Here is a 27967-nt window from a genome sequence, read left to right on the forward strand (position 1 = left end):
CTGAGCTGTATGTGTACACAGTAGAGCTGTATATGTGTAATGTACATGTAGCTGAGCTGTATGTGTACACAGTAGAGCTGTATATGTGTAATGTACATGTAGCTGAGCTGTATGTGTACACAGTAGAGCTGTATACGTGTAATGTACATGTAGCTGAGCTGTATGTGTACACAGTAGAGCTGTATATGTGTAATGTGCATGTAGCTGAGCTGTATGTGTACACAGTAGAGCTGTATATGTGTAATGTAGCTGAGCTGTATGTGTACACAGTAGAGCTGTATATGTGTAATGTGCATGTAGCTGAGCTGTATGTGTACACAGTAGAGCTGTATATGTGTAATGTACATGTAGCTGAGCTGTATGTGTACACAGTAGAGCTGTATATGTGTAATGTACATGTAGCTGAGCTGTATGTGTACAGTAGAGCTGTATATGTGTAATGTACATGTAGCTGAGCTGTATGTGTACACAGTAGAGCTGTATATGTGTAATGTACATGTAGCTGAGCTGTATGTGTACACAGTAGAGCTGTATATGTGTAATGTACATGTAGCTGAGCTGTATGTGTACAGTAGAGCTGTATATGTGTAATGTACATGTAGCTGAGCTGTATGTGTACACAGTAGAACTGTGTGTAATGTACATGTAGCTGAGCTGTATGTGTACACAGTAGAGCTGTATATGTGTAATGTACATGTAGCTGAGCTGTATGTGTACACAGTAGTGCTGTATATGTGTAATGTGCATGTAGCTGAGCTGTATGTGTACACAGTAGAGCTGTATATGTGTAATGTACATGTAGCTGAGCTGTATGTGTACACAGTAGAGCTGTGTGTAATGTGCATGTAGCTGAGCTGTATGTGTACACAGTAGAGCTGTATATGTGTAATGTACATGTAGCTGAGCTGTATGTGTACACAGTAGAGCTGTATATGTATAATGTACATGTAGCTGAGCTGTATGTGTACACAGTAGAGGTGTATATGTGTAATGTGCATGTAGCTGAGCTGTATGTGTACACAGTAGAGCTGTATATGTGTAATGTACATGTAGCTGAGCTGTATGTGTACACAGTAGAGCTGTGTGTAATGTGCATGTAGCTGAGCTGTGTGTGTATACAGTAGAGCTTTTTTAAATAGAAGTAATTTACAAATCTGTTTAACTTTCTGGCACCAGTTAATAAAAAATAAAAAAATAATGTTTTCCATCGGAGTACCCCTTTAAGCTTGTGGCCTAATTCCCTAAAATAATTTTTAAGGACATGCCACCTACCTCTTACTTTGTCATTAGTGCCAATATGTAGTGCTGGGCGGTATGGCCTAAAATTAATAGCAAGGTTTTTTTTAATTACTCGCGCGCAGCTAACGTAGTACTGCGCATGTGCAGTACTACGCAAATAGCGTAGGGCTAACGCTAGGCTCCTAGCGCTGCCTATGTTAGCCCTACGCAATTTGCGTAGTACTGCGCCTGCGCAGTACTAAGTTAGCCAGCACAAGGCTTTTAAATCTGTTCCCGTACTCTGAGAGCTGACAGGGACGGTGAACAGAGCCCCGCTCGGCATTCTTGTGACCCAGCTAGCAATGATGGTAGCGATCGCTCTCGCGGGGGGCTCATTTGACACCGCTAGTGGGCACAGGGATCCCGCTAGCGGTGATAGTAGCGATTGCGCTCGCGGGGGGCACATTTGACACCGTTAGTGGGTACAGGGACCCCGCTAGCGGTGATGGTAGCGCTCGCCCGAGGCATTCTTGTGACACCGCTAGTGGGCACATGGATCCCGCTAGCGGTGGGGATTGATTGTGCGTGCGGGGAACTGGCTGACATGCGCAGTGGGGGGGACACAGTAAATGGTTTAGCTTCTGTGGCCTGATTCCGCTCACGGAATCGGGCCAGAGAAGCACACCGGGACAAGTGAGGGTGTGGTAGCCCTTGGGTGGTGTATAGTAGTGGGAATGTTGTATCGGTATTTGAGGGGTTAAGTTCGTGACGCTAGGCTGAGGGCTAGTATGCTGAGGTAATTCTCCGGCCTATCGCTGCCCTTCCCAGTAACGATAGGGGCATGAAAGGACTGAAGGTCCACAAGGAGATTTAACTTGAACAACTTTACTTAAGTCCTTACGGTACATCCAAGGCACAGTAACAGTCTAATATAACAGTCCTTATATTGCTCAGTGACTGACAGTTGTTGCGGACCTTGAGGTATTTAGAAAGTCTCTGAATTTAGGGTAAATATTGCAGATCCGTCCGGATTTAGGGATTAGATTAGGTCCGGTGATGCTGCAGAGTGTCTGGGGATTGATACACTCTCGATTTAGCATTGATCAGCCGTCGCCGCAAGGCTCAGGCCCAACTCACTGCGAGAATAGCTGCGCAGGTCCTTCTCGGTTGACAGCCCAGGAACAAGAGACCAAGAGAGCGAGAAGATGGCCGCCGCTCCCTTATATGGGCAGGGGACGTGGCTAATCTGAACATCCATCACTCACTGTTACAATGAGTGATGGGATTGACTATGTCACAAGGACCTCCACAGGTCCTCAAGCAGAAATACCATAGAGTTCACCCGCAGGTCCTGGTACGCCACGCGCAGGTAATTAACTATTCATTTACATTTATATAACCATATTTACATAAACCTTGCATAAGTTACTGGTTTACTAGGAGGAATAGAGGTGACAAGGGGTAGACTATACAACATGGACCCCTACGTCCTAGGGACTCTGGCTATGGGGACCCATACACATAAAGGGACCGCATAGGATGTGGTTCCAGGACACCACAAGGGCGACACGCTGGGCTCTACAATTCATCCGGAGGGTGGGGGAGGGGCCCGACCGGTATAGCGGTATGGGCAAAAATCCATACCGTGGGAGGGAAAAAAAACGGTATCCGGTTCATACTGGTATACTGCCCAGCACTACCAATATGTACCATGACCGCTGGGTCCTTTCTAACCTGACAACCCTATCTGCAATGTGCCGAACTCGAGCGCCAGGAAGACAGCACACTGTTCGGTGATCCCGGTCTTTGTGACAGATCGCCCGGTCTGTCCCCCTAATAATAGAGCCCCCCACTACTAGTACTTGTCTGGCCTGCACTGCACTCCTCCTTCCATCCTTACTGGAGCAGACACCCCCCTGGTGGTCAGAGGCAGTATCTTGCTGCAGTACAGCTAGCTCTGAAATGGCACCCCCCCCCCCCCCATCTGCCAACTGGACAAACTTGGGGTTTGTAAGATCAGGACTAGCCTCCCTGACACTTCTCCCTCTACCCCGTTTTCTAACTATAACCCAGCTAGCTGCCTGACTGTCCTGCACCTCCATCCCACTATCCTCCCCACCTCTACCCCACAGAGTGCCCGCTCAGTACCCAGCAGACTCCTCTCCATGTTGTCAATACATCTCAGTCTTGTCTTTTGCTCCTCTAGATCCAGGATCTGGGCTTCCAAATGAACAACCCGCACAACAATATGCACCCTCCGACTGCTGTTCAAGGATTGTATACACTGACCAAGATGTACACTGGATAGCATTGTCAACATGGAGGCCATTTTAGTTTTGGGGATTGGAAAAATTAACAGTAAAAAATACAATCAATATTTCAATTAAACTCCCTGAATTGAAAGCCCCTCTCACTTTTATAAGTACATTTTGAAAGCGAACTGCTCCTCCATTGATGCACGACCTCCAGGCCCGTATACAGGAGATCCGATCCCTGGAATCACTCACAGCCTCCCGGAACAATACAGGTGCAGCATTCTCTGACATCTGGGACCCATGGGACCGATTCTTTGATGGAGATCCCCCCTGACCCGTACTTACTCTTTCCTCCCCTCTCTGTCGTATGTTTTGTCTATTTTCTGTATTTTGTGTCGTTCACTTTGTGTTACTTGACCTTAGTTGCCTCGCCAGGTTCGATGTGCTAGGATCATACTATTAGTGGGAAGTACCGCCCTTCTGTTGAGTTTTCTACTGTTATAACCCTATTCCCCACTGGTGATATTTCCGCCATTGTTGTGACTGTGTAGTTCCTGAGGTTTTGCTATGTTCCTGCTCATATCGTATTATGTGTTACATACTTGCTTGAATGTATTTGCTTCTTACTCCTGGGTTTCATGATGCTTTTTCATAGTTTTGTACGGTCTTATATTTATATGAAATTCTTTAATAAAAATACAGTTTAAAAAAATAAATAAAAGTAGAGACATGTCCACTATATAATGGCAACATAAAATAGACATAATGTATATGTGAATCAGTATATAATTTATTTGTCATGTTAATTTTTCTTACAAGCAAATAAATTTAAAATATAAAAAAATGCCAATGTTTCCATTTTTCCAATTTTGGAACTTTTCACAAAGAAATGATGCAAATATCAACAAAAATGTAGCACTATGTTAAAGTAGAATATGTCACAAAAAACTATTTCTGAATCAGAATGATTAGTAAAGCAACACAGAATTATTAATGTATAAAGCGACACAGGCCAGGTTTGCAAAATATTAACCTTTTTTTTTTTTTTCTCCTAGTAAGGGCTATAGCCCCCTCTGTGTTTCTACCTGTGGCCAGATAGGAGGGGGCAGCACATTCCCTGTTGTCCATCCCATGTGCCCCCAGCAGCCTATTTAGTGAAGAGGGGCCCAGTGCACATAATAAGACTGGGCAGGCACACAAAATGGGAGGGGGCCGGCACACATAATAAGAGGGGGCCGGCACACATAATAAGAGGGGGCCGGCACACATAATAAGAGGGGGCCGGCACACATAATAAGAGGGGGCCGGCACACATAATAAGAGGGGGCCCGCAAACATAATAAGAGGGGGCCGGCACACATAATAAGAGGGGGCCAGCACACATAATAAGAGGGGGCCAGCATTCATAATAAGAGGGGGTCAGCACACATAATAAGAAGGGCCGACACACATAATAGGAGGGGGCCGGCACACATAATAAGAGGGGGCAGGCGCACATAATAAGAGGGGGCCAGCACACATAATAAGAGGGGGCCAGCATACATAAGAGGGGGCAGGCGCACATAATAAGAGGGGGCCGGCACACATAATAAGAGGGGGTCAGCACACATAATAAGAAGGGCCGGCACACATAATAAGAGGGGGCCGGCACACATAATAAGAGGGGGGTCGGCACACATAATAAGAGGGGATCGGCACACATAATAAGAGGGGGTCAGCACACATAATAAGAAGGGCCGACACACATAATAGGAGGGGGCCAGCATACATAAGAGGGGGCCGGCACACATAATAAGAGGGGGCCGGCACGCATAATAAGAGGGGACCGGCACACATAATAAGAGGGGGCCGGCACACATAATAAGAGGGGGCCGGCACACATAATAAGAGGGGGCCAGCACACATAATAAGAGGGGGCCAGCACACATAATAAGAGGAGGCCGGCACACATAATAAGAGGGGGCCAGCACACATAATAAGAGGGGACCGGCACACATAATAGGAGGGGGCCAGCATACATAAGAGGGGGCAGGCGCACATAATAAGAGGGGGCCGGCACACATAATAAGAGGGGGCCGGCACACATAATAAGAGGGGGCCGGCACACTTAACAAGAGGTTGCAGGAACACATAAAAAAGGGGTAGGCACACATAATAAGAGGGAGGCCGGCACACATAATGAGGGGGCCGTCACACATAACAAGAAGGGGTCGGTACACATAATAAGAGGGGGGCCAGCACACATAATAAGAGGGGGGCCAGCACACTAATAAGAGGGGGCCGGCACACATAATAAAAGGGGGGGGGGGCAGCACAGATAATCTTCCACTTCCTGCATCTTCTCTCTACAACCATTATGAGTCTGGCCTTTAGCACAGAGCCCGACAACCGGGGACTCACCATAGCTGCAGGAAGCAGAGGATTGTGTGTGCTGGGCCCCTCTACACAAAACAGGCTGTATATATACATAGTGGTAATCGCTAAGTGTATGCGAACTTTAGAAAATGGCTGACCAACTAATCGACCAATAAATCGATAAAACTATTTTCATAATTGATTAGTTGTTTCAGCCCTATTTGTCAGTCAAACCCATGTGGCTTCCTTGATGTATAAAAAGATGTGATTTATGAATAAAACATTTTCCACATGTGACACATGAAAATGGCTTCGCTCTTGTGTGAGTTTTGTTATGTTGAATAAGACCTGATTTGTCAGAAAAACTTTTTCCACATTGGGAACATGAAAATGGCTTCTCCCCTGTGTGTGTTCTTTTATGCTTAATAAGATCTGATTTATAAGAAACACATTTCCCACATTCTGAACATGAAAATGGCTTCTCCCCTGTGTGAGTTCTTTGATGTTTAATAAGACCTGATTTAGAAGTAAAACATTTTCCACATTCTGAACATAAAAATGGTTTCTCTCCTGTGTGAATTCTTTGATGTCTAATAAGATCACATTTATGAGTAAAACATTTTCCACATTCGGAACATGAAAATGGCTTCTCCCCTGTGTGCGTTCTCTGATGTTGAACAAGATTTGATTTGTCAGTAAAACTTTTTTCACATTCGGAACATGAAAATGGCTTCTCCCCTGTGTGAGTTCTTTGATGTGTAATAAGATGTGATTTCTGAATAAAATATTTCCCACATTCTGCACATGAAAATGGCTTTTCCTTATGTTGCCCAACATCCTGTGCTGAATGAGAACTGTATATAAGGATGAATGATGGGACCTGTATAACAGGATGAGATGACAGATCTTGGCTGTGAAGGGCTGAGGGTGTATCTGGGATAATGGAATGTTCTTCATATGTATCTTGTGTGATATCATCATCTGCTTTATAATCTGAAGATATAAGATTCTCCTCTGATCTCCTGGTACAAGAATCTGCAGAGGAAAAAAAACATTAATTTTTGAGTATTAACCCCTCACCGACCAACATTTGTTTTTTTTCCCTCATCTTTTTCTTAGAGCCATAACATTATATTTTTGCATCTATAGAGATATATTAGGGCTTGTTTGTGGGTTCAATTTTACTTTGTAACAATACAATTCATATTAATATAAAATATACAAAAAATATGTTTGTGGGGGGGGGGGATGAGGGGTTGGGCTGTTTCACGCCATTCATTGAGCAGTTGTTGATGTCTTATGTTTATTCCTCAGGTTGGTACAAAAAAAATTCTGACTCCTAAAACTTTTTTAGTTTTTGGTCTACGGTATTGAGTTAGGGGGGCCGAGGAGAGCCTGAAGGGCAGACAAACAAATTGAATGTGGCTCTGAACGGCGTATCTTAGAAAAGATTGGGAGTCTTTGTGAACAGATAGGTGGTAGTAAGCGTCCCTGAGGTCTAATGTGGCCATGACTGCCCTGCTTTTTATTAGATGAATGGCTGCCATTACTGTTTCCATCTTCAACTTTCTGTAGGTTACTAGTTTGTTCAAGGGTTTTTAGATTGATGATAGTTCTGAATTTCCCATTTGGCATCTTGACTAGAGAAAGAAAGTGACTTCTGGAGGATTAAAGCTAGGGGACCTGGGGATTGGTTGGTTACCAAAAATCTTGGGGGAGAGAAAAATTCTATCTGGTAACTCTCCTGAATTATGTTGACTATCCAAGGGTTGGGAATCGCTGATTCCCAAATGGGGGCGAAGGATGACAGTCTCACCCCTACCGGAATGGCGTAATTGTTTACCTCCACCAGTGTTGGACTGGTTGGGGTTAAACAAGAAGCCTCTTCCTCTACCTCCTTTGCTGTAAGACCAACAGCCTGTCTTACCCTTTCCCCCTCTAAAGGACTGATTAGTTTGAGAAAAGAGACAAAAAGGTGTCATTTTCTCTTTGGGAAAAGCTCTTTTCTTGTCAGAGGCCTTCGCCAGGATACTATCTAAATCCAGTCCAAAAACAAATTGTCCATGGAACGGAAGGGAGGCCAATTGTTTTTGGAGGTAACATCACCTGTCCAGGATTTTAACCATAACACCCTTCTAGAAATATTGGACAGAACAGCAGTGCGGGAAGATAACCTGACAGATTCTGCAAATGCATCAGCTAGAAAGTCACTACGTATACTACGGTTTTAGGTCCGGTCTAAAACCGCATACGGGTCAAAACTGAGCTGACTGGAGTCACCGTTTGACTCCGGTCGGCTCATTAAAGTAAATGGAGTCACGGGCTGATCCGGCTGGGGTACGGGATCGCCCAGTTTGCCCCTCACCCAGCCGGATCCGGCACCCGTATGTACAAAATGAGATGTGAATGCAGCCTTAGACTTTTTTTGGGGACTTTAATGGATATAGACAGGACCACCTGAATAGAAGAAGAGGATTAAGCAGCTTGTATTTCAGAATGAATCATCATTCTTATATCTTTCCTAAAGGTCAGGAGTCTCTTCAGAGACCATATTGGCAACACATTTTTTACATAAAGGCTTTTTTGAAGACACCTGAGGCTCCTTATTACAAATTAAACATTTCTTAGCCTTAGATTTTGTTTTCACGGAAACCAAAGGAGTATTCTTTTCTCTCTAAAAAATAAAGAGAGGAAAGGATCAGACAGTAGTTCTGAAGATAGGCCAGGGTACAGAAAACCCTATAGGCCCTCATTACTAACGGTTCAACCTCAGGGGTCTTGACCAGTGTAGATATAGTAGAAAAGGCAACTGTAGCAGCAGTAAGGATGTCAGGCTGTGACAGATGGCACCTTGAAGGGAACGGTCACAGAGGCTTGAGACCCACACAATAAATAACTGTAGCAAGGGAGAAGCAGCAAGAAGTACTCACAGTAGTCCTTGTGGTGAGGTATAGGCAGCTATAACAGTAGAGACAGTGGAAGTGGCAGCGGCAACAGCAGCAGTAACAGCAGCGGTAGCGACAGCAGTTTCAAAACTCCATCAGAGTAAGCACCCGCTGCCATCCTCCGGTCTCCTTTATACTGGGATTTCGAAATCCCTGCCTCTTCTACGGCCGGGTGTGACATCAGATGCCATACACGTGGCCAGAAGTGACCCCCAGAGGACTCCGACTTCACCGGGAGTGACGCTGTACCATAGAGTCATCCGGCCTAGTGACGCTGCAGCCTGAAGACTATCGTGCCTGAGACCGGAAGGCAGGACCATGAGATCCGCGATCCGGCCGCTGTTGCATCTCCCCTGCATTAACCCACCTGGCCGCAACGGGAGAAAGGAAAAAATAAAAAAACGTAATGCTCCAGCTTATTCCACCAACGGTCATATGAAAACCCAGGTATTAACCTGGTAAGTAGAAAATAATAATAACATTAGGGGAATAGAGGGGGCGTGGCTTAGCGCCGGACATGAACGGTCGCACCGACCTGTAGCTCCAGCTCTAGCGCCCGTGCTTCTTAGAATCCTGACCCGATCCTGGCCCACATTATGGTCCGGACCCACTCTCAAGCATCGGGGATGCCTCCCAAGCTGGATCTGTCCTGCAAAAAGGGCAGCGCGGCTGCTGAGAAGCTCCGGGAGTTTGCCCGGGACGGGCCTCAAGATGGCGCCCAGGCCTCGAACTCCTCGTCCAGACACCAGGCGGGGTCCTCCCCTCGCAGCCCTGCAGCTAAAGAGGTAGGAGAGTCGGCCCCTGAGCTCACACTGCGGGAGGTCTCGGCGCAGCTGCTGGCAGCCATAGCCTCTTGTCAGACCTCCCTTACTGGAAAGCTGGAGGGGGTGAAAATTTATGTGGGGCTCCTGAGGCAGGATATGCAGGCCCTGAGAGAGAGAGTTACACATGCAGAGGGGCGAATATCTACTGTGGAGGATACTTTGGCACCTATCCGTGCCTCCATGACTGACCTGACTTCTCAGCTGGAGCTGTGCAGACAAAAAGCGGATGATTTGGAGAATAGACTGCGCAGAAATAGTATACGTATCATTGGCATGCTTGCGAGGTCTGAGGGCTCCACTCCTGGAGCGTTTGTGGAGAAGTGGCTGAAGGACTCTTTCACTGATGCATCATTCTCTATTGCCTTTACTGTTAAAAGAGCACACCGTGTTCCTGCTAAACCGCCCCCTCCTGGGGTACCACCGCAGTCTTTGCTAGCTCGTATCCTGAACTGTAATGATCGTGATCTGGTTTTGCGGCTGGCGCGGAGGACCCCTGACCTTGCTTATGATAACGCCAAGATATCCATCTTTCCTGACTTCTCTGCTGACCTGCAACGACGGAGAGCTACCTTTGTAGAAGTGAAGAGACGACTGCGGGATCTTGGAATTGCTTATTCTATGGCCTATCCTGCCAGGCTGCGTATTGTGGATGGTGATCATGCTTTATTCTTCACGGACCCTGGGGAGGCGACTGACTGGGTGCGCCGCCAACGTGGCTCCCCTGTGGACTTCTGATCGCCTGGATCTGATGAGTACTTTCCCTCCTCCTTGATCCCCTCTCCCCTTCCCCCCCCCCCTCCCCTCTCCCCCCACCCCCCCTCCCTTTTCATCGTAGCCCTTATGTTCGGCTCCCCCGGACTGATCCTGGCCTGTTCTCCTGTGAGTGGCCGTACTGGGTTCCACGTCTTCGGACATTGCACGGGCTCCCCCGTAAGGCCTAGAGCCGTGATACCACTTTGTTCCCGACTTGACTGTTCTAGCGGTTGGTTGTGTTTATTTTTTTCCTGTTCCAGAGTTACGCACACCCTCATGCCCTGGACTTTATATGTTGGTGGACTTGACCGGGACGCTTTGCTGCTGCTTACCTTATGCTCTGCTGCATTCATGATGAGTATTTCTGCCCCTGTGTACTCCTTGTTTTTTCCTAGTCATGGCTGATATTAGATTTTTGTCCTGGAATACTAGGGGGATGGGTTCAGTTAAAAAGAGGGTGTTGGTCTTTTCTCACATTCGTAGACATAACCTGCAGTGTGTCTTCAAGAGACCCATTTGATTCCGGATAACTTGAGGGTGCTTATTAAAGCGTGGATTCAATGGGCTGCCCACTCTTGTCACTCTACCTATTCTAGAGGGGTCTCCCTGTTGGTCCACAGGTCGTTACGGTGGGAGGTGGATCAGTTGAGGGTGGATTCTTTGGGTCGTTATGTATTTGTGCATGCTTTCATTAACAATACTCCCTTTGTTTTATTAGGAATTTATAGTCCCCCTCCGGCCACATTGGAGGGGCTACATCTGGCGGTCACATTTGCCATGGGATTTCCTTACGCTCGGGTGGTATGCCTGGGTGATTATAACCTAGCTCCCGACCTCATGATGGCTCGCCTTCATGTGTCACCCCCACTGTCTCCGGCTCCCTCCTCTACTCCTTCCTGTCAGAGGTGGGTTGGCTTGATATTTTCAGATGTACATTTCCTCGTCTCAGGCAATTTTCATGTTTTTCCATTGGGAGTAACTCCCTTTCACATATTGATTTAGCGTGTTGTAATCCTCTTTTCTATGCATTGGTGAAGCATATTTCTCTTGAGACTCGTGATATCTCCGATCACTCTCCTTTGTTGGTGGAGAAATCACTGTCCCAGGAGACCTATGTTCGGAGGTGGAAGGTGCATCCCTTCTGGTTGCAACTGATTGGCCCTCAGGATAGGATACCCGACCAGCTCCAGACATTTTTACAGCTTAACCAACCCACGGGCAAGGCAGCAGTGCTATGGGAGATGCTTAAGGCCTACCTGCGGGGCTGTTTGAAATCCTCCATTTCCTATATCAAAAGAGAGACAACGCTTAGGGAGATGGAGTTGACGCACACCTGTTCTGCCCTGGGGCTGCATATCTGGCAGACCCTACAGAGGCCAATAAGCATGCCTGGCTCACCACTGGTTGTCAGTACATGCTTCATCTTAATGAACAGCAAATTATTTTTTTCCAAACAATTCTATTTTGAACATGGTAATCAGTCCAGTAAGTTATTGGCGCACCTGGTCAAACAGAACCAAGCTGCCCCTCCAATCCTTAGGATTGCTTCTGCCTCAGGCCAGGTGCTAGTGGACAATGTGCAGATTGCTCAACGCTTTGCCCATTTTTACTCCTCACTTTATGCCTCCCAGTTGCGGTACTCCCTTGCGGAGTTAACCGCCTATTTGAATACTATTCAGTTCCCGGTGCTGTCCTCTGACTCAGTCTCCCTGCTAGACTCTCCTATCACTGTGGAGGAAATATCCGATGCCTTGGGGGATATGCAGTGTGGGAAGGCCCCTGGCCCTGACGGCCTGCCTGTGGAGGTTTACTCTCGCTATGCTACTCTGCTTCTCTCCCCTTTGAAATGTATGTATGACGCTGCTTTTGAGATGGGCTGCCTCCCCGATTCCCTCTATGACACCACTATAGTTGTCCTTTTAAAACCCGATAAAGACCCTCTGGAATGCGGCTCTTATAGGCCCATTTCTTTGGTTAATGTAGACTATAAAATCCTTACTAAAATACTAGCTAATAAGTTAAACAAGGTAATTTTATCCATTATTCATGGGGACCAAACTGGCTTCATGCCTGGTAAGTCTACCTCGGAGGATATCTGGAGGGTACAGGTCGCAGTTCAAATTGGGGGGACGTTGGATGAGGATTGGGCCTTGGCCTCGCTTGACACGGCGAAGGCCTTCGACTCTGTAGAATGGGCCTATCCTGCAGATAGAGGATAAGTTACTCTTCGCTGCAGTACCCCTTTAAGGTTTCGTGGCTGACCTTTGGCATTTCATGCTGGAATACTCATCCACGACCCATTCTTAATGCCCTGGCTGAGGGAAGGAAGTTCGCACTTAAGATTTGACGGTACATGACTCCATCCATTGTTACTTTGATGTTGTAAAGTTATCCTGTCCCCTTAGCAGAAAAAAATCCCCAAAGCATAATTTTGGTTTCATGTCACCACAACATTTTCACCCAGCTCTCCTCTAATTCACTTGTATGTTCATGGTCAGACTTCAGATGGGTCTTTAAGTATGTTTTCTTGAGCAGGGGGACCATGTAGACACTGAAGGATTTCAGATCCTCCCCTATAGTTCTGGGCTGATTTCTCATCATTCCCATGATCATTCAATCTCCACGAGGTGAGATTTTACATGGAGCCCCAGACCAAGGGTGACTGACCTGCATCATCTATTTAAGGGCTATCCACCCTCCTTTCCTTGTATAAGCAATATTGTAGTTTACTGCAAGCGAAGGTGTCTTCTGTTGTCTTCCCATGTACCAGTTTTCTTACCAAGCTGCTGTTCCTGACTACGTCTCTGCCTGACCCTTCTGCTCCTGGTCAGCTTCTCCTGTGTTTGACTAGAAACTATTTGATTACACCATTCTCTGCAAGCAAGCTTGTTCCATCTGGTGGCAACTATTGTAAATAGTAACTCCTACCCAAGTCTATCCAGTATGTCACAGCTCCGGTCAAGCTAAAAGTCGGGTACTACATTCTGAGGAAAATGCCAGACTCCACAGATCCTGTGCTTTTAGGATTGCCATTGTTAAAACAATATTCTCCAGTCCTGGATTGTAATACCGGGGAAATTCTCCAGTGGGGGCCTTAGTGCCTTACTACCTGCTTTTCTGAGATGCATCACCTCATCTGGTGCCTTTGAACCGGTCTGACCTGTCCCTGCAAAAGGTGACATATGCGGATGTTTTTTGTAAGAAGAAGGCTGAGACTTTACCACCTCATCACTCCTATGATTGCCCAATTGATCTTCTACCCGGGATTTCTCCACCTCGTGGAAGGGTTTGTCCATTATCTTTGCCGGAGACACAGGCTATGGCTGAGTATATGAAGAAAAACCTTGAGAGGAGATTTATCCGGAAGTCTATTTCACTGGCGGGAGCCGGCTTCTTCTTTGTGGCCGTAAATATGGGTCACTGCGTTCCTGCATAGATTATCGTGGTCTTAACAAGATCATGGTCAAGAACAAGTACCCTCTGCGTCTGGAATCTAAATTGTTTGACCGTATCCAAAGTGTCTAGGTATTCACCAAGTTGGATAGACAAGGATCATATAACCTGATCCACATCCGTGCTGGTGATGAGTGGAGGAAGGCTTTCAACACTTGTGCAACGATCCTGCAGTATTCTCAAGAATGAAATCAGTATTTTGTGAATGACAACTTCCGGGACTTGTTGCACACCTGTTTAGTGGTGTATCTGGATGATATTCTCATCTACTCCCCCGACCGAAAGCAAGTGCGCCTTGTCTTATGGCGGTTATAGGAGAATGAATTGTACGCTAAGATAGAAAAGTGTGTCTTTGAGCAGTCCTCTTTACTCTTCTTGGGATACATTGTCTCCTGTTCTGGCTGCAAATGGACTCCAACAAGGTCCGTGCCCCGTGCCCACAGGGGCTCTGTGCCATTCAAAGGTTCCGGGGTTTGCCAATTTCTATAGACAGTTCGTCCCAAACGTCTCTTTCCTCAAAGCTCCTATTTCTGCTCTGACGAAGAAAGTGACGGATGTGAAGAAGTGGACCCCTGAAGCAGAGTCAGATTTCTATCATCTCAAGGACTGCTTTGCTTCCTCTCCAGTGCTCCATCATCTAGACACTTCCAAACAGTTCTTTCTTGAAGATGACGCTTCTTCTATTGGAGCAGGTGCCGTCCTGTTGCAGAAGAACTCTAAAGGGAGGTTATCTCATGTATTCATCTGCAGAAAGGCGATAGAGAGCTGCTTGCTATCAAGAAGGCCTTGGAGGAATGAAGAGACCTCCTGGAGGGGGCTCTGCATCCTGTGGTGATATACACTGACCATTACAACCTGACGTATCTACAGTCTGCACAGTGACTAAACCCTCGTCAGGCCTGATAGGACCTTCTCTTTGTCAGGTTCAAATTTCTCCTGCATGTCCGCCCAGAGGATAAGAATGTGAAGGCAGTAACACTTTCCCACTCCTTATACCGAGTAGACCAGATTGAAGAACCTCAACACATCTATCTGTCTCGTCTGATTTCTGTGGCCCCAGTCAGGGTGAAAGACATTCCTCCAGGGAAGATCTTTGTTTCGCCTACCAAGGGGAAGCAAATTCTTACTTGGGGACATTGCTCAAAGTATGCTGGTCACCCTGGGGTGCGTAAGACACTTGACTTGCTGTCCCGTCATTACTGGTGGCCTACCATGCCTAAGGATGTCCGAGAGTTTGTGTCGGCCTGCACCTCCTGTGCTCGTAATAAAGCCTCCCGAACCAAGCCTGCTAGGTTGTTACTGCCTTTACCCATTCCTAAAGTTGTGTGGCAGGACACAGTGATGGACTTCATTACGGATCTTCCTTCCTCTACTGGCTGTTCTGTAATCTGAGTAGTGGTAGACAGATTTTGGATAATGGCACATTTTGTTCCCCTTCCTGGACGGCCTTCTGCTAGTCGATTGGTCTGTCTGTTTATAGAACACGTCCTCCGTCCACTTGGTCTACATCTGTACATTGAATCCAGTTGCGAAGTACAGTTCACTTCCAGATTTCAGAAAGCTCTCTGTGGGCTACTTGAAGTCAAGTTGGATTTCGCCTCTGGTAACCATCTTCAGTCAAATGGGCAAGTTGAGCGAGTAAGAATTAGAGAATTATTTCCATCACTTTGTCTCTGCACAATATCATGACTAGGTCCGGCTTCTGCCTTGGGCATCATTTTCCTACAGCCATTCCGGAGAATCTACAGGCTCTTCTCCATTCTTTATAATGTACAGACTTCACCCCCATGCTCCTCTTCTCTTGCCTGCATCCTCTGAGGTACCATCTGCTTATTCCTCATTTATACTTTCTCAACATCTGGAGGTTGACAAAGGATTCTCTTTCACAGACTGTTTCCATATGAAGAGGAATGTGGAGACTAGGTGAAGACTGCCTCCTCAGTTCCCTCCCGGTGACAAGGTCTGGCTTTTCTTTTTGAAAATCCGCATGAAGGTGCTCCCCAGTTTCTGGACGCATTTGCGATCCTACAAGCTCCGTCTTTCTCCTACTCTCCGGATACCCAACTCCTTCCATGTGTCTCTTCTGAAACTGCTGGTCCTGAACTCATACTCCAGATCTTCCTCCACTACTACTTCCGTTTCTGCAGGAAAAGAGTCTGACTATCGTTCTTTTGTCTTTTTTTTTTTTGGTCTAAATTCACACCTATAGGTATAGGTGTTGCTTTAATTAAAGGGGTACTCTGCTGTAAACATTTGATCCCCTATCCAAGGGACAGGGGTTAAGATGTTAGATCACGGGGGTCCCACCACTTGAGACCCCCGCAAACTCTGCTGTGGCACCCGTCATTCGGGGGCACAGAGCAAACTCTGTGGCTGATGACTGACGATGGCGGCCACCACGTCCCCTCCTTTAACATCTACGCGAGAAGGTGTGACGGTTATGTACTAGCCATCACGCCCCATCCTATAAACATGATTAGATGGGGCGTGACATCACGAATGCAGAAGCTGCAAGCTTACGTGATACCGACACCACCGCTGCCGGCCCGGAGATTGCTGGGGTCCCCAGTGGCAGGACCCCCGCAATCTAACATCTTATCCCCTATCCAAAGGATAGGTCATAAGATATTTACAGCGGAGTACCCCTTTAACATTGTATATTTAATTGTGAGCTGCACCATCCGTTTCCTATAACCACTGTTTGAAGAAAGTGTCTTCTGAAAATTGGCCGTAGCTTTGAGAGTTGATTTTGAATCCATAATTGACCCAAAAAGTTCAAAGTAGCTCATCTGTGATTGACCCAAAAAGTTCAAAGTAGCTCATCTGTGATCTGTGATAACACCAGCCGATAACAGTGCCCACTTCCACCCTGCTGGTGTTGAGTCGAAGTGAAGCTGTTTTCAGATACGTTGTGGCCCAGTCTTGTGTCTTGTTCAGTGGTGGTCGGGTTCTTCCCCTTGGCCTTGTCTCTGAGCACTGAAAACCTTGTACTTCTGGCCCCTCCAGGTAGGTTGCAGTTCTGGAATATGACAGAACTGGAGGATAATGGGACCCTGGAGGCTTCACATTGGATTTTTCTTAAAGCAGTACTCCGCTGCTAGACATCTTATCCCCTATCCAAATGATAGGGGTAAAGATGTTTGATCGCAGGAGTCCCACTGCTGGGCCCCCTGCGATCTCCTGCAGCACCCAGTGTTCTAAGAAAACCTTGACTTCCTGCGGCAGAATTCGTGACATCACACCACTCCCCTTCCATTCATATCTACGGAATGGGACGTGGTGTCTGACAAGCCCCCTCCCATATAATTGAATGGAGGGGAGTGGTGTGACATCAGGAGGGGTCTTGGCTGTGATGTCACTATCACGGCCTCCAGTTCCTAGCATTCTGAACAAAATGTCCAGAATCAGAGTATCTCTTTAAATCTTTCCCACATAATTTGTATCTTTATTTCTCAACAGGTTTCTTACGACCCTGATGACTATTTGCTGTTCAATAGGCATTCAGGTTTCTACAAGTTGAAATTGGAAAATATGTATAAAAATACATACACTCACACTATATGCACACTCACACTATATGCACACTTACAATTACCTTCTAGTATAAATCTATCAGGTAGGTGCAGCCAGCCCCTCCCCCCCCCCAGTGCCCCTGCTAGTTACTAATATATGTAATAAACATCCTGGCTTGGCGCTGAGCACAGTCACAGTGAAATACTTTACAGCATCAAGCCAAGATGGTGGACATCACCTCATCATCAGGAATGTCCCACTGGGATGGTGGAGACATATGCAGCAGTCCTTCCATCCAGCAGGTATATTTCATGTCCATATCCCAACTATATTCTACATCAATATTATAAATGCACAATGTGTGTTATCTCCTATAACCGGGTCACATGATCATCCATTAAGTTAATGTTTTGGTTAAATGGGGGAAAATACAGAAGAAAAGAGACAGGACAGAGATTAAATAATTCTACACAAAATTACTGCAGCCGGTGACTAAGTAGAATTTGTAATTGTTCTCTACATTTAGTGGTTACTACTCACCTGAGAGGTTACCTGTAGGAATGTCCTCCTTATACTGCTCATCACTGCTCACATCTGTCTCTTCTTTTTCCTTTATGTCTATAGTATTAATATAGATCTGATCTTTCCCTGTAGTAATGTCATCCTTATACTGCCCATCACTGCTCACATCTGTCTCTTCTTCTTCCTTTATGTCTATAGTATTAATATAGATCCGATCTTTTCCTGTAGGAATGTCCTTCTTATACTGCTCATCACCGCTCACATCTGTCTCTTCTTCTTCTTCCTTTATGTCTGTAGCATTAATAGAGATCCGATCTTTTCCTGTAGGAATATCCTCCTTATACTGCTCATCACTGCTCACATCTGTCTCTTCTTCTTCCTTTATGTCTGTAGCATTAATATAATTCAGATCTTCCTCAGTAGGAATGTACTGCTCATCAAGTGGACGGGGACGTTTCTCTGGTGCTGTTCTCTTACTGGATCTGACTGTAGGGAACACATACAGAGACTGAATTCATTCTTTACATACAAATAATGAGAGGACGTGTGTATATAGTCATGTCTATTACCTGGTGATGTGAGGGGCTGCTGATCCTCCATCATGACCTGATCCTTGTGTCCTTCTACATACTCCCACTCCTCCATGGAGAAATAGACCGCCACGTCCTGACACCTTATAGGAACCTGACAAACAATGATACAGTCATCACCAGACCCCTCCAGTGGTGTTACTGTATAATGTCCCAGCATTCCCAGCAGTGTCACCTCTCCAGTCATCACCAGACCCCTCCATTACTGTATAATGTCCCAGCAGTGTCACCTCTCCAGTCATCACCAGACCCCTCCATTACTGTATAATGTCCCAGCATTCCCAGCAGTGTCACCTCTCCAGTCATCACCAGACACCTCCATTACTGTATAATGTCCCAGCATTCCCAGCAGTGTCACCTCTCCAGTCATCACCAGACCCCTCCATTACTGTATAATGTCCCAGCAGTGTCACTTCTCCAGTCATCACCAGACCCTCCATTACTGTATAATGTCCCAGCAGTGTCACCTCTCCAGTCATCACCAGACCTCTCCATTACTGTATAATGTCCCAGCAGTGTCACCTCTCCAGTCATCACCAGACCCCTCCATTACTGTATAATGTCCCAGCAGTGTCACCTCTCCAGTCATCACCAGACCCCTCCATTACTGTATAATATCCCAGCAGTGTCACCTCTCCAGTCATCACCAGACCCCTCCATTACTGTATAATGTCCCAGCAGTGTCACCTCTCCAGTCATCACCAGACCCCTCCATTACTGTATAATGTCCCAGCATTCCCAGCAGGGTCACCTCTCCAGTCATCACCAGACCCCTCCATTACTGTATAATGTCCCAGCAGTGTCACCTCTCCAGTCATCACCAGACCCCTCCATTACTGTATAATGTCGCAGCATTCCCAGCAGTGTCACCTCTCCAGTCATCACCAGACCCCTCCATTACTGTATAATGTCCCAGCAGTGTCACCTCTCCAGTCATCACCAGACCCCTCCATTACTGTATAATGTCCCAGCAGTGTCACCTCCCCAGTCATTACCAGACCCCTCCATTACTGTATAATGTCCCAGCATTCCCAGCAGTGTCACCTCTCCAGTCATCACCAGACACCTCCATTACTGTATAATGTCCCAGCAGTGTCACCTCTCCAGTCATCACCAGACCCCTCCATTACTGTATAATGTCCCAGCATTCCCAGCAGTGTCACCTCTCCAGTCAACACCAGACCCCTCCATTACTGTATAATGTCCCAGCAGTGTCACCTCTCCAGGCAGCACCAGACCCCTCCATTACTGTATAATGTCCCAGCATTCTCAGCAGTGTCACCTCTCCAGTCATCACCAGACCCCTCCATTACTGTATAATGTCCCAGCATTCCCAGCAGTGTCACATCTCCAGTCATTACCAGACCCCTCCATTACTGTATAATGTCCCAGCAGAGTCACCTCTCCAGTCATCACCAGACCCCTCCATTACTGTATAATGTCCCAGCAGCGTCACCTCTCCAGTCATCACCAGACCCCTCCATTACTGTATAATGTCCCAGCAGTGTCACCTCTCCAGTCATCACCAGACCCCTTCATTACTGTATAATGTCCCAGCAGTGTCACCTCTCCAGTCATCACCAGACCCCTCCATTACTGTATAATGTCCCAGCATTCCCAGCAGTGTCACCTCTCCAGTCATCACCAGACTCCTCCATTACTGTATAATGCCCCAGCAGTGTCACCTCTCCAGTCATCACCAGACCCCTCCATTACTGTATAATGTCCCAGCAGTGTAACCTCTCCAGTCATCACCAGACCCCTCCATTACTGTATAATGTCCCAGCAGTGTCACCTCTCCAGTCATCACCAGACCCCTCCATTACTGTATAATGTCCCAGCAGTGTCACCTCTCCAGTCATCACCAGACCCCTTCATTACTGTATAATGTCCCAGCAGTGTCACCTCTCCAGTCATCACCAGACCCCTCCATTACTGTATAATGTCCCAGCATTCCCAGCAGTGTCACCTCTCCAGTCATCACCAGACTCCTCCATTACTGTATAATGCCCCAGCAGTGTCACCTCTCCAGTCATCACCAGACCCCTCCATTACTGTATAATGTCCCAGCAGTGTAACCTCTCCAGTCATCACCAGACCCCTCCATTACTGTATAATGTCCCAGCATTCCCAGCAGTGTCACCTCTCCAGTCATCACCAGACCCCTCCATTACTGTATAATGTCCCAGCATTCCCAGCAGTGTCACCTCTCCAGTCATCACCAGACCCCTCCATTACTGTATAATGTCCCAGCAGTGTCACCTCTCCAGTCAGCACCAGACCCCTACATTACTGTATAATGTCCCAGCATTCCCAGCAGTGTCACCTCTCCAGTCATCACCAGACCCCTCCATTACTGTATAATGTCCCAGCATTCCCAGCAGTGTCACCTCTCCAGTCATCACCAGATTATGATCCTGTCGGCCATCTTGTTCCTGTCTCTCTCCATGGTTGATGGGTCATCCAGGAGAATTATCTTATATAGAAGATATCAGCAGAGGATCCTGGATTGGAGAAACCTGAAGGGAAGAAGAGGAGACGATGAGAAATGGCGGCTGCTAATAGAAACAACAACAGAGAAAGAGACAAATACACAGAAAGTTCTGGATCTTGTGATCTTCTTCCTTAAGTCATAAAACCTTGTGGATCTGAAGGGGTTAATAGTAATGTCCCCTCCCCCAGCGCTCCTGATGTCACCACAACCGTATATACCTCCACCTGCAGACTGTACGGGAGCCGTGTGCTTACAGGACCTGCGATGATGTCACCGTCATGTGATCAGTCACATGGAGGAGAAGGAGTCACATGATCAGGGGCTGCTGCTCTAGGCTCATCTGCTCAGTGTATGCAGGACTCTGCTGTGCTGGTTGTGATCGCTGCTGGATGAGCTGAAGTTATGTGTATGCAGCAGAGCTGTGTGTGTGTGATGTGCGTGGTGCAGAGCTGTGTATGTGTGTGTTATATATGTCTGCAGCAGAGCTGTGTGTAATGTGCATGTAGCTGAGCTGTATGTGTACACAGTAGAGGTGTATATGTGTAATGTGCATGTAGCTGAGCTGTATATGTGTACACAGTAGAGCTGTATATGTGTAATGTACATGTAGCTGAGCTGTATGTGTACACAGTAGAGCTGTATATGTGTAATGTGCATGTAGCTGAGCTGTATGTGTACACAGTAGAGCTGTATATGTGTAATGTACATGTAGCTGAGCTGTATGTGTACACAGTAGAGCTGTATATGTGTAATGTGCATGTAGCTGAGCTGTATGTGTACACAGTAGAGCTGTATATGTGTAATGTGCATGTAGCTGAGCTGTATGTGTACACAGTAGAGCTGTATATGTGTAATGTACATGTAGTTGAGCTGTATATGTACACAGTAGAGCTGTATATGTGTAATGTACATGTAGCTGAGCTGTATGTGTACACAGTAGAGCTGTATATATGTAATGTACATGTAGCTGAGCTGTATGTGTACACAGTAGAGCTGTATATGTGTAATGTGCATGTAGCTGAGCTGTATATGTGTACACAGTAGAGCTGTATATGTGTAATGTACATGTAGCTGAGCTGTATGTGTACACAGTAGAGCTGTATATGTGTAATGTGCATGTAGCTGAGCTGTATGTGTACACAGTAGAGCTGTATATGTGTAATGTACATGTAGCTGAGCTGTATGTGTACACAGTAGAGCTGTATATGTGTAATGTGCATGTAGCTGAGCTGTATGTGTACACAGTAGAGCTGTATATGTGTAATGTGCATGTAGCTGAGCTGTATGTGTACACAGTAGAGCTGTATATGTGTAATGTACATGTAGTTGAGCTGTATGTGTACACAGTAGAGCTGTATATGTGTAATGTACATGTAGCTGAGCTGTATGTGTACACAGTAGAGCTGTATATGTGTAATGTGCATGTAGCTGAGCTGTATGTGTACACAGTAGAGCTGTATATGTGTAATGTACATGTAGCTGAGCTGTATGTGTACACAGTAGAGCTGTATATGTGTAATGTACATGTAGCTGAGCTGTATGTGTACACAGCAGAGCTGTGTGTAATGTGCATGTAGCTGAGCTGTATGTGTACACAGTAGAGCTGTATATATGTAATGTACATGTAGCTGAGCTGTATGTGTACACAGTAGAGCTGTATATGTGTAATGTGCATGTAGCTGAGCTGTATGTGTACACAGTAGAGCTGTATATGTGTAATGTACATGTAGCTGAGCTGTATGTGTACACAGTAGAGCTGTATATGTGTAATGTAGCTGAGCTGTATGTGTACACAGTAGAGCTGTATATGTGTAATGTACATGTAGCTGAGCTGTATGTGTACACAGTAGTGCTGTATATGTGTAATGTACATGTAGCTGAGCTGTATGTGTACACAGTAGTGCTGTATATGTGTAATGTGCATGTAGCTGAGCTGTATGTGTACACAGTAGAGCTGTATATGTGTAATGTACATGTAGCTGAGCTGTATGTGTACACAGTAGAGCTGTATATGTGTAATGTGCATGTAGCTGAGCTGTATGTGTACACAGTAGAGCTGTATATGTGTAATGTGCATGTAGCTGAGCTGTATGTGTACACAGTAGAGCTGTATATGTGTAATGTACATGTAGCTGAGCTGTATGTGTACACAGTAGAGCTGTATATGTGTAATGTGCATGTAGCTGAGCTGTATGTGTACACAGTAGAGCTGTATATGTGTAATGTACATGTAGCTGAGCTGTATGTGTACACAGTAGAGCTGTATATGTGTAATGTACATGTAGCTGAGCTGTATGTGTACACAGTAGAGCTGTATATGTGTAATGTACATGTAGCTGAGCTGTATGTGTACACAGTAGTGCTGTATATGTGTAATGTACATGTAGCTGAGCTGTATGTGTACACAGTAGAGCTGTATATGTGTAATGTACATGTAGCTGAGCTGTATGTGTACACAGTAGAGCTGTATATGTGTAATGTGCATGTAGCTGAGCTGTATGTGTACACAGTACAGAGATGAGAAGGAGATGAACTCTGCGCCCCGCCCCCTCACATGATGATAACATGAATTCTATAAGGCCTTTATGGTTTCCAGGGTCCTGTAGTTTCACCTATGTGCAGTAGGAGGCGCTGATCACATTATCACCAGTATTTCTAGGTTCTTCCTTATCCCCCTGTGTCCCTCCAGGATAGTTCGCTCCAATGATGTGACACAATGAAGTGCTGTGCAGTGAGCGGGCGATTTCAGAACAAAGGGGAGTGAGGGAGGTAAGTATAGGAGTTTATTCTGTATTATAACAGCCCCAGTATACATAGCAATAAGAGGTAGCCGCCGGAATCCCCCTTTAATTATCAGTCCCCCTTAGTATATGTCTATATTAGTGATATTTCTCACAGGTCCTGGATCATAGTCCTCGGTGATTCTGTTATTTCACTATCTCTCTCTCTCTCTCTCTCTCTCTCTCTCTCTCTCTCTCTCTCTCTCTCTCTCTCTCATATATATATATATCTCCATCCATCCAGTGGTGGCTTAATATGAAGACATAGGCCGACATGTATCATTATCTTTAGACTGTTTTTTGAGTCTAAAAAATAAAATAAAAAAGCGCAAGCAAGGTTTATTTGCGCCTTTTGGGTTACACGTTTGCTGATTTTGAGTTGTAATCCACTGATTTTGGTAATACACATGAAATGGGTTTTATGAACTGCGCCTTTTTGTGAAAAGGCGCAAAGCCACTGAAAACTCTCTAAACTACACCAGCCCAGGCTTAGCTTTCTTTTTGGTGTATGTGAAGAGAGAAATTTCAGAAAATGTGACCTGCACAAAATGTATCAAATGCTCTGCGACCATTTAATAAATCTGATGCTCCTACACATTACCAGCACACAAAAAAAGTGTAGAAAAATGCTTCACTAACACCTATAATGATAAATGCTTCACTTACACCTATAATGATAAATGCTTCACTTACACCTACAATGATAAATGCTTCACTTACACCTACAATGATAAATGCTTCACTTACACCTACAATGATAAATGCTTCACTTACACCTACAATGATAAATGCTTCACTTACACCTACAATGATAAATGCCCCCAAAGATCTCCACTTTATCCCCTTATTTACCATTGTAGCTGATGACTAGAGGTGAGGGAGAGCCGAGCCCCGGTGACCCAATTTCTTTCCGAACTTTGGGTGCCATCAGCTCACAGAGCTTATAAACATTGTCAGGCTTGGCATCTAAATGAGAGGAGGGGGCAGTGATATGACGTCAGGGTAGCCCAGAATACCTTGTATCCATCACATGACCCCTGGTTTTCCAATCATTACTTACATTCATTTGTCATACAGCTCCCAGGCCAATAGGCCACAGCACATGGGTTTAAGAGGCTAATTGATAAAATGTGTAATTTTTCAATATATAATACTAGGTACTGAATATATTTAAAGGGGTACTCCATTGAAAAAAAATTAAAAAAAGTTTTCCACCGAACTGTTGCCAGAAAGTTAAACAGATTTGTAAATGACGTCTATTAAAAAAATCTTTACCCTTCCTGTACTTTTTAGCAGCTGTATACAACAGAGGAAATTCTTTTCTCTTTGAATGTTTTTGTCTTGTCCACAGTGCTCTCTGCTGACACCTGATGCCAGTATCAGGAACTGTCCAGAGCAGGAGAAAATCCTCATAGCAAACCTATGCTGCTCTGGACAGTTCCTGACATTGACAGAGGTGTCAGTAGAGAGCACTGTGGACAAGACAAAAAAAGAAATTAAAAAGAACAGAATTTCTTCTGTAGCATACAGCTGCTAGTACTGGATGGATTAAGATTTTTTTTATAGAAGTAATTTGCAAATCTGTTTAACTTTCTGGCACCAGTTGATTTAAAAAAAAAAAAAAAAAAAAAAATCTCCGGAGTACCCCTTTAAGTCAAGGTTACATTAGACAAGCCACGTGTTTAAAGGAGTACTCCTTTGCTCAGCGTTTGGAACAAACTGTTCCGAACACTGGAGCCGGCGCTGGAAGCTTGTGATGTCATAGCCCCTCCCCCTCAATGCAAGGCTATGGCAAGGAGCCTGACGGCTGTCACGCCCCCTCCCATAGACTTGCATTGAGGGGGCAGGGCTATGATGTCACGCGCTGCCAGCTCCAGCGTTCGCAACAGTTTGTTCCAAACGCTGAGCAGCGGAGTACCCCTTTAAGCTCACCTTTTTCCTGATCCCCTTCTATAATCTCTTCCTCATAATTTTTTAAAGGGCCTACACTTTCATTAATTTATTTAACCTTTTTGCTATTTATTTAGTTAAAGAACATTTTGGGGGTTAGTTTTTACTCTTTGGCAATGAGTCTGTCTCTGCTTTTGCGACTTTTATGTTTGTTTATTATTTTTTTTACATATTTTACATTTTTCTCTATAGCTTTTTAATGCTTCTTCACTGCCGTCCTCTTTTAGTAGTTTAAATGCTTTATTTTTGTCATTTATTGCCCCTAAACGTTTTTATTCATCCATATTGGTTTTCTTTTATTTCTTATTTAAGATATTCCTAAAAGTCTCCCATTTAGTGTCAGTATTGTTCTTTTTGAGGATATTATCCCATTTTATATTGTTTGTTTATTTATTTATTTATTTTATTCAAACTTCTTTTTATTGGAGTAAGAAAAGCATAAGTACACAGTATGCAAGAAAGACAATACAAATAATATTAAACAGGAGAGGGGGCAGGGAAAAGGGATGGGAAAGAACAAAATCAACAGTACACCCTAAGCATATATGGTTCGAACAATCAATTCTAAGGCAAAGGAAATGGATGTAATATAAAAAGAAAGCTCAATAAGAGCCACAGCCATAAACACATGCAACGGGCAGTAGAGGGTGTCCGAGTAGACACGTAAAAAATAGAATAAAACCCAAATTAGATGTACTGAGTCCGGATTGCACCCACTTGTCCCATCGTTGAATGAATTGCAGTTCCTTTCCCATACGGGCAGCCACCAGCCTTTCCATGGAGCAGAAGCAGTCTACTTTTGCCAGTAGTAGTGAGAAGTCCGGGACATCAGTAGATTGCCATAATGTGGCTATGAGGATTGGTGCAGAAGTGAACATATGGAAGGCTATAGTGCGAGAGTCCTCAGGTAGATCACGAAGATTAAGAGAGATCAATGCCATGCCTGGTTGAATTGGTAATGGAAAGTGAAAGAACATCAAAGACCCTTTTCCAAAACAAAGTGAGAGCAGGACAGGACCACCAGATGTGGAAGTATGTCCCCTTATGCATTCCACATCGCCAGCATAATTGGTTAACAGTAGGGTACATACGAGACAAACGGCCAGGGGTATAATACCATCGATATAGCATCTTACGTGAGGATTCTACATGGTTGGAACACTTGGATAGTTGATATGGTAAAGTATATAGAGAGGACCATTGATCAGTACTAATCGAAATGCCGAAATCCGCCTCCCATGATGACTGGAAGGGAAACGGGCCATAAGGTAAGGTGCGTTGTAGGGAGCGATAGGCTGCTGACACCCCTCCTCTAGGGTCCCTATGATTGTTGAAATATGAGGTATATAACGCATCCCCTTCATCTGCAAGCCATGTATGGTAAGAGAGGAGGTGGCGTAACTGTAGAAATTTATAAAAGTCTCGGGCAGGTATGGGATACTTAGCCCGAATGACGTCAAATGAGAGAAGAATCCCGACTGCACAGATATCCCCCAGGAAAGAAACACCCTTATCGATCCACTCAGTAATGGACACACGGGGGAGTAGAAGGGAGAGTACAGAGAGAGGGGTCTTAGAAAAGGAGATCAGAGAAAGAAGACCAGAGGACAGAACAAACAGCCAGACATCCTGACAGGAAGATATAGAAGGACTAAACGTGACAGCAGGAGATCTAGTAATAGCCACCTTCCAAAGGAGTTGCTGTAATGAAGGAACCTCCGCAATGCGTGTTTCCATATCTAACCATCTAGTGTCCGACTCCGAACCCCACCATTGTTGAAGACCCATAAGGTGGGCAGCTCTATAATAATTTAGTAGGTCAGGGCATCCCAGACCCCCCAGATTGGTGGGCAAGTATAATAATTTAGCCGAAAATCTCGCTCTTCTACCGTGCCAGAAAAATCTCATCAGCTGCGACTGGAGGCGTTTAATAACAGCTGAAGGGAATTTAACAGGTAAGTTGCGAAACAGATATATTATACCAGGGAGTAGGAACATCTTCACCACAGCAATGCATCCCTCCCAGGTTAGGGGGAATTTAAAATATCTCGTAATATCAGTAGAAAGTTGTGAACACAGTTTAGTGACATTAGCGGACACCAAGGCAGTCGGTGAGGGTGAGGTGGATTCCCAGATAGGTAATGTGAGAGGGAGCCCATTGAAAGGGGTAACGGGTGGAAATAGTGTGGGTATCAGAAGAGGAGAGGTGTAGAGGAAGGATGATGGATTTAGAGAGGTTAAGTTTATATAGGCTAGCAGAGCTGAAGAGGTTGATGATAGTAAGAACATGAGGTAGGGAGTAAAGACAGCGTGAT

General features: G+C 45.4%; 1 protein-coding gene across 1 annotated transcript in view; it reads right to left on the reverse strand.

Moving 5' to 3' along the window:
* Nucleotides 1-27967, reverse strand: part of LOC130306975 (oocyte zinc finger protein XlCOF7.1-like) — a 308614-nt gene that overhangs the window by 99759 nt on the left and 180888 nt on the right. Inside the window, 1 exon segment of the mRNA XM_056552153.1 lies at nt 18408-18522. Coding sequence (XP_056408128.1) covers nt 18408-18522 — 115 coding nt within the window.

The sequence above is a fragment of the Hyla sarda genome, chromosome 1 (assembly GCF_029499605.1).
Source record: "Hyla sarda isolate aHylSar1 chromosome 1, aHylSar1.hap1, whole genome shotgun sequence".
Classification (NCBI taxonomy): domain Eukaryota; kingdom Metazoa; phylum Chordata; class Amphibia; order Anura; family Hylidae; genus Hyla; species Hyla sarda.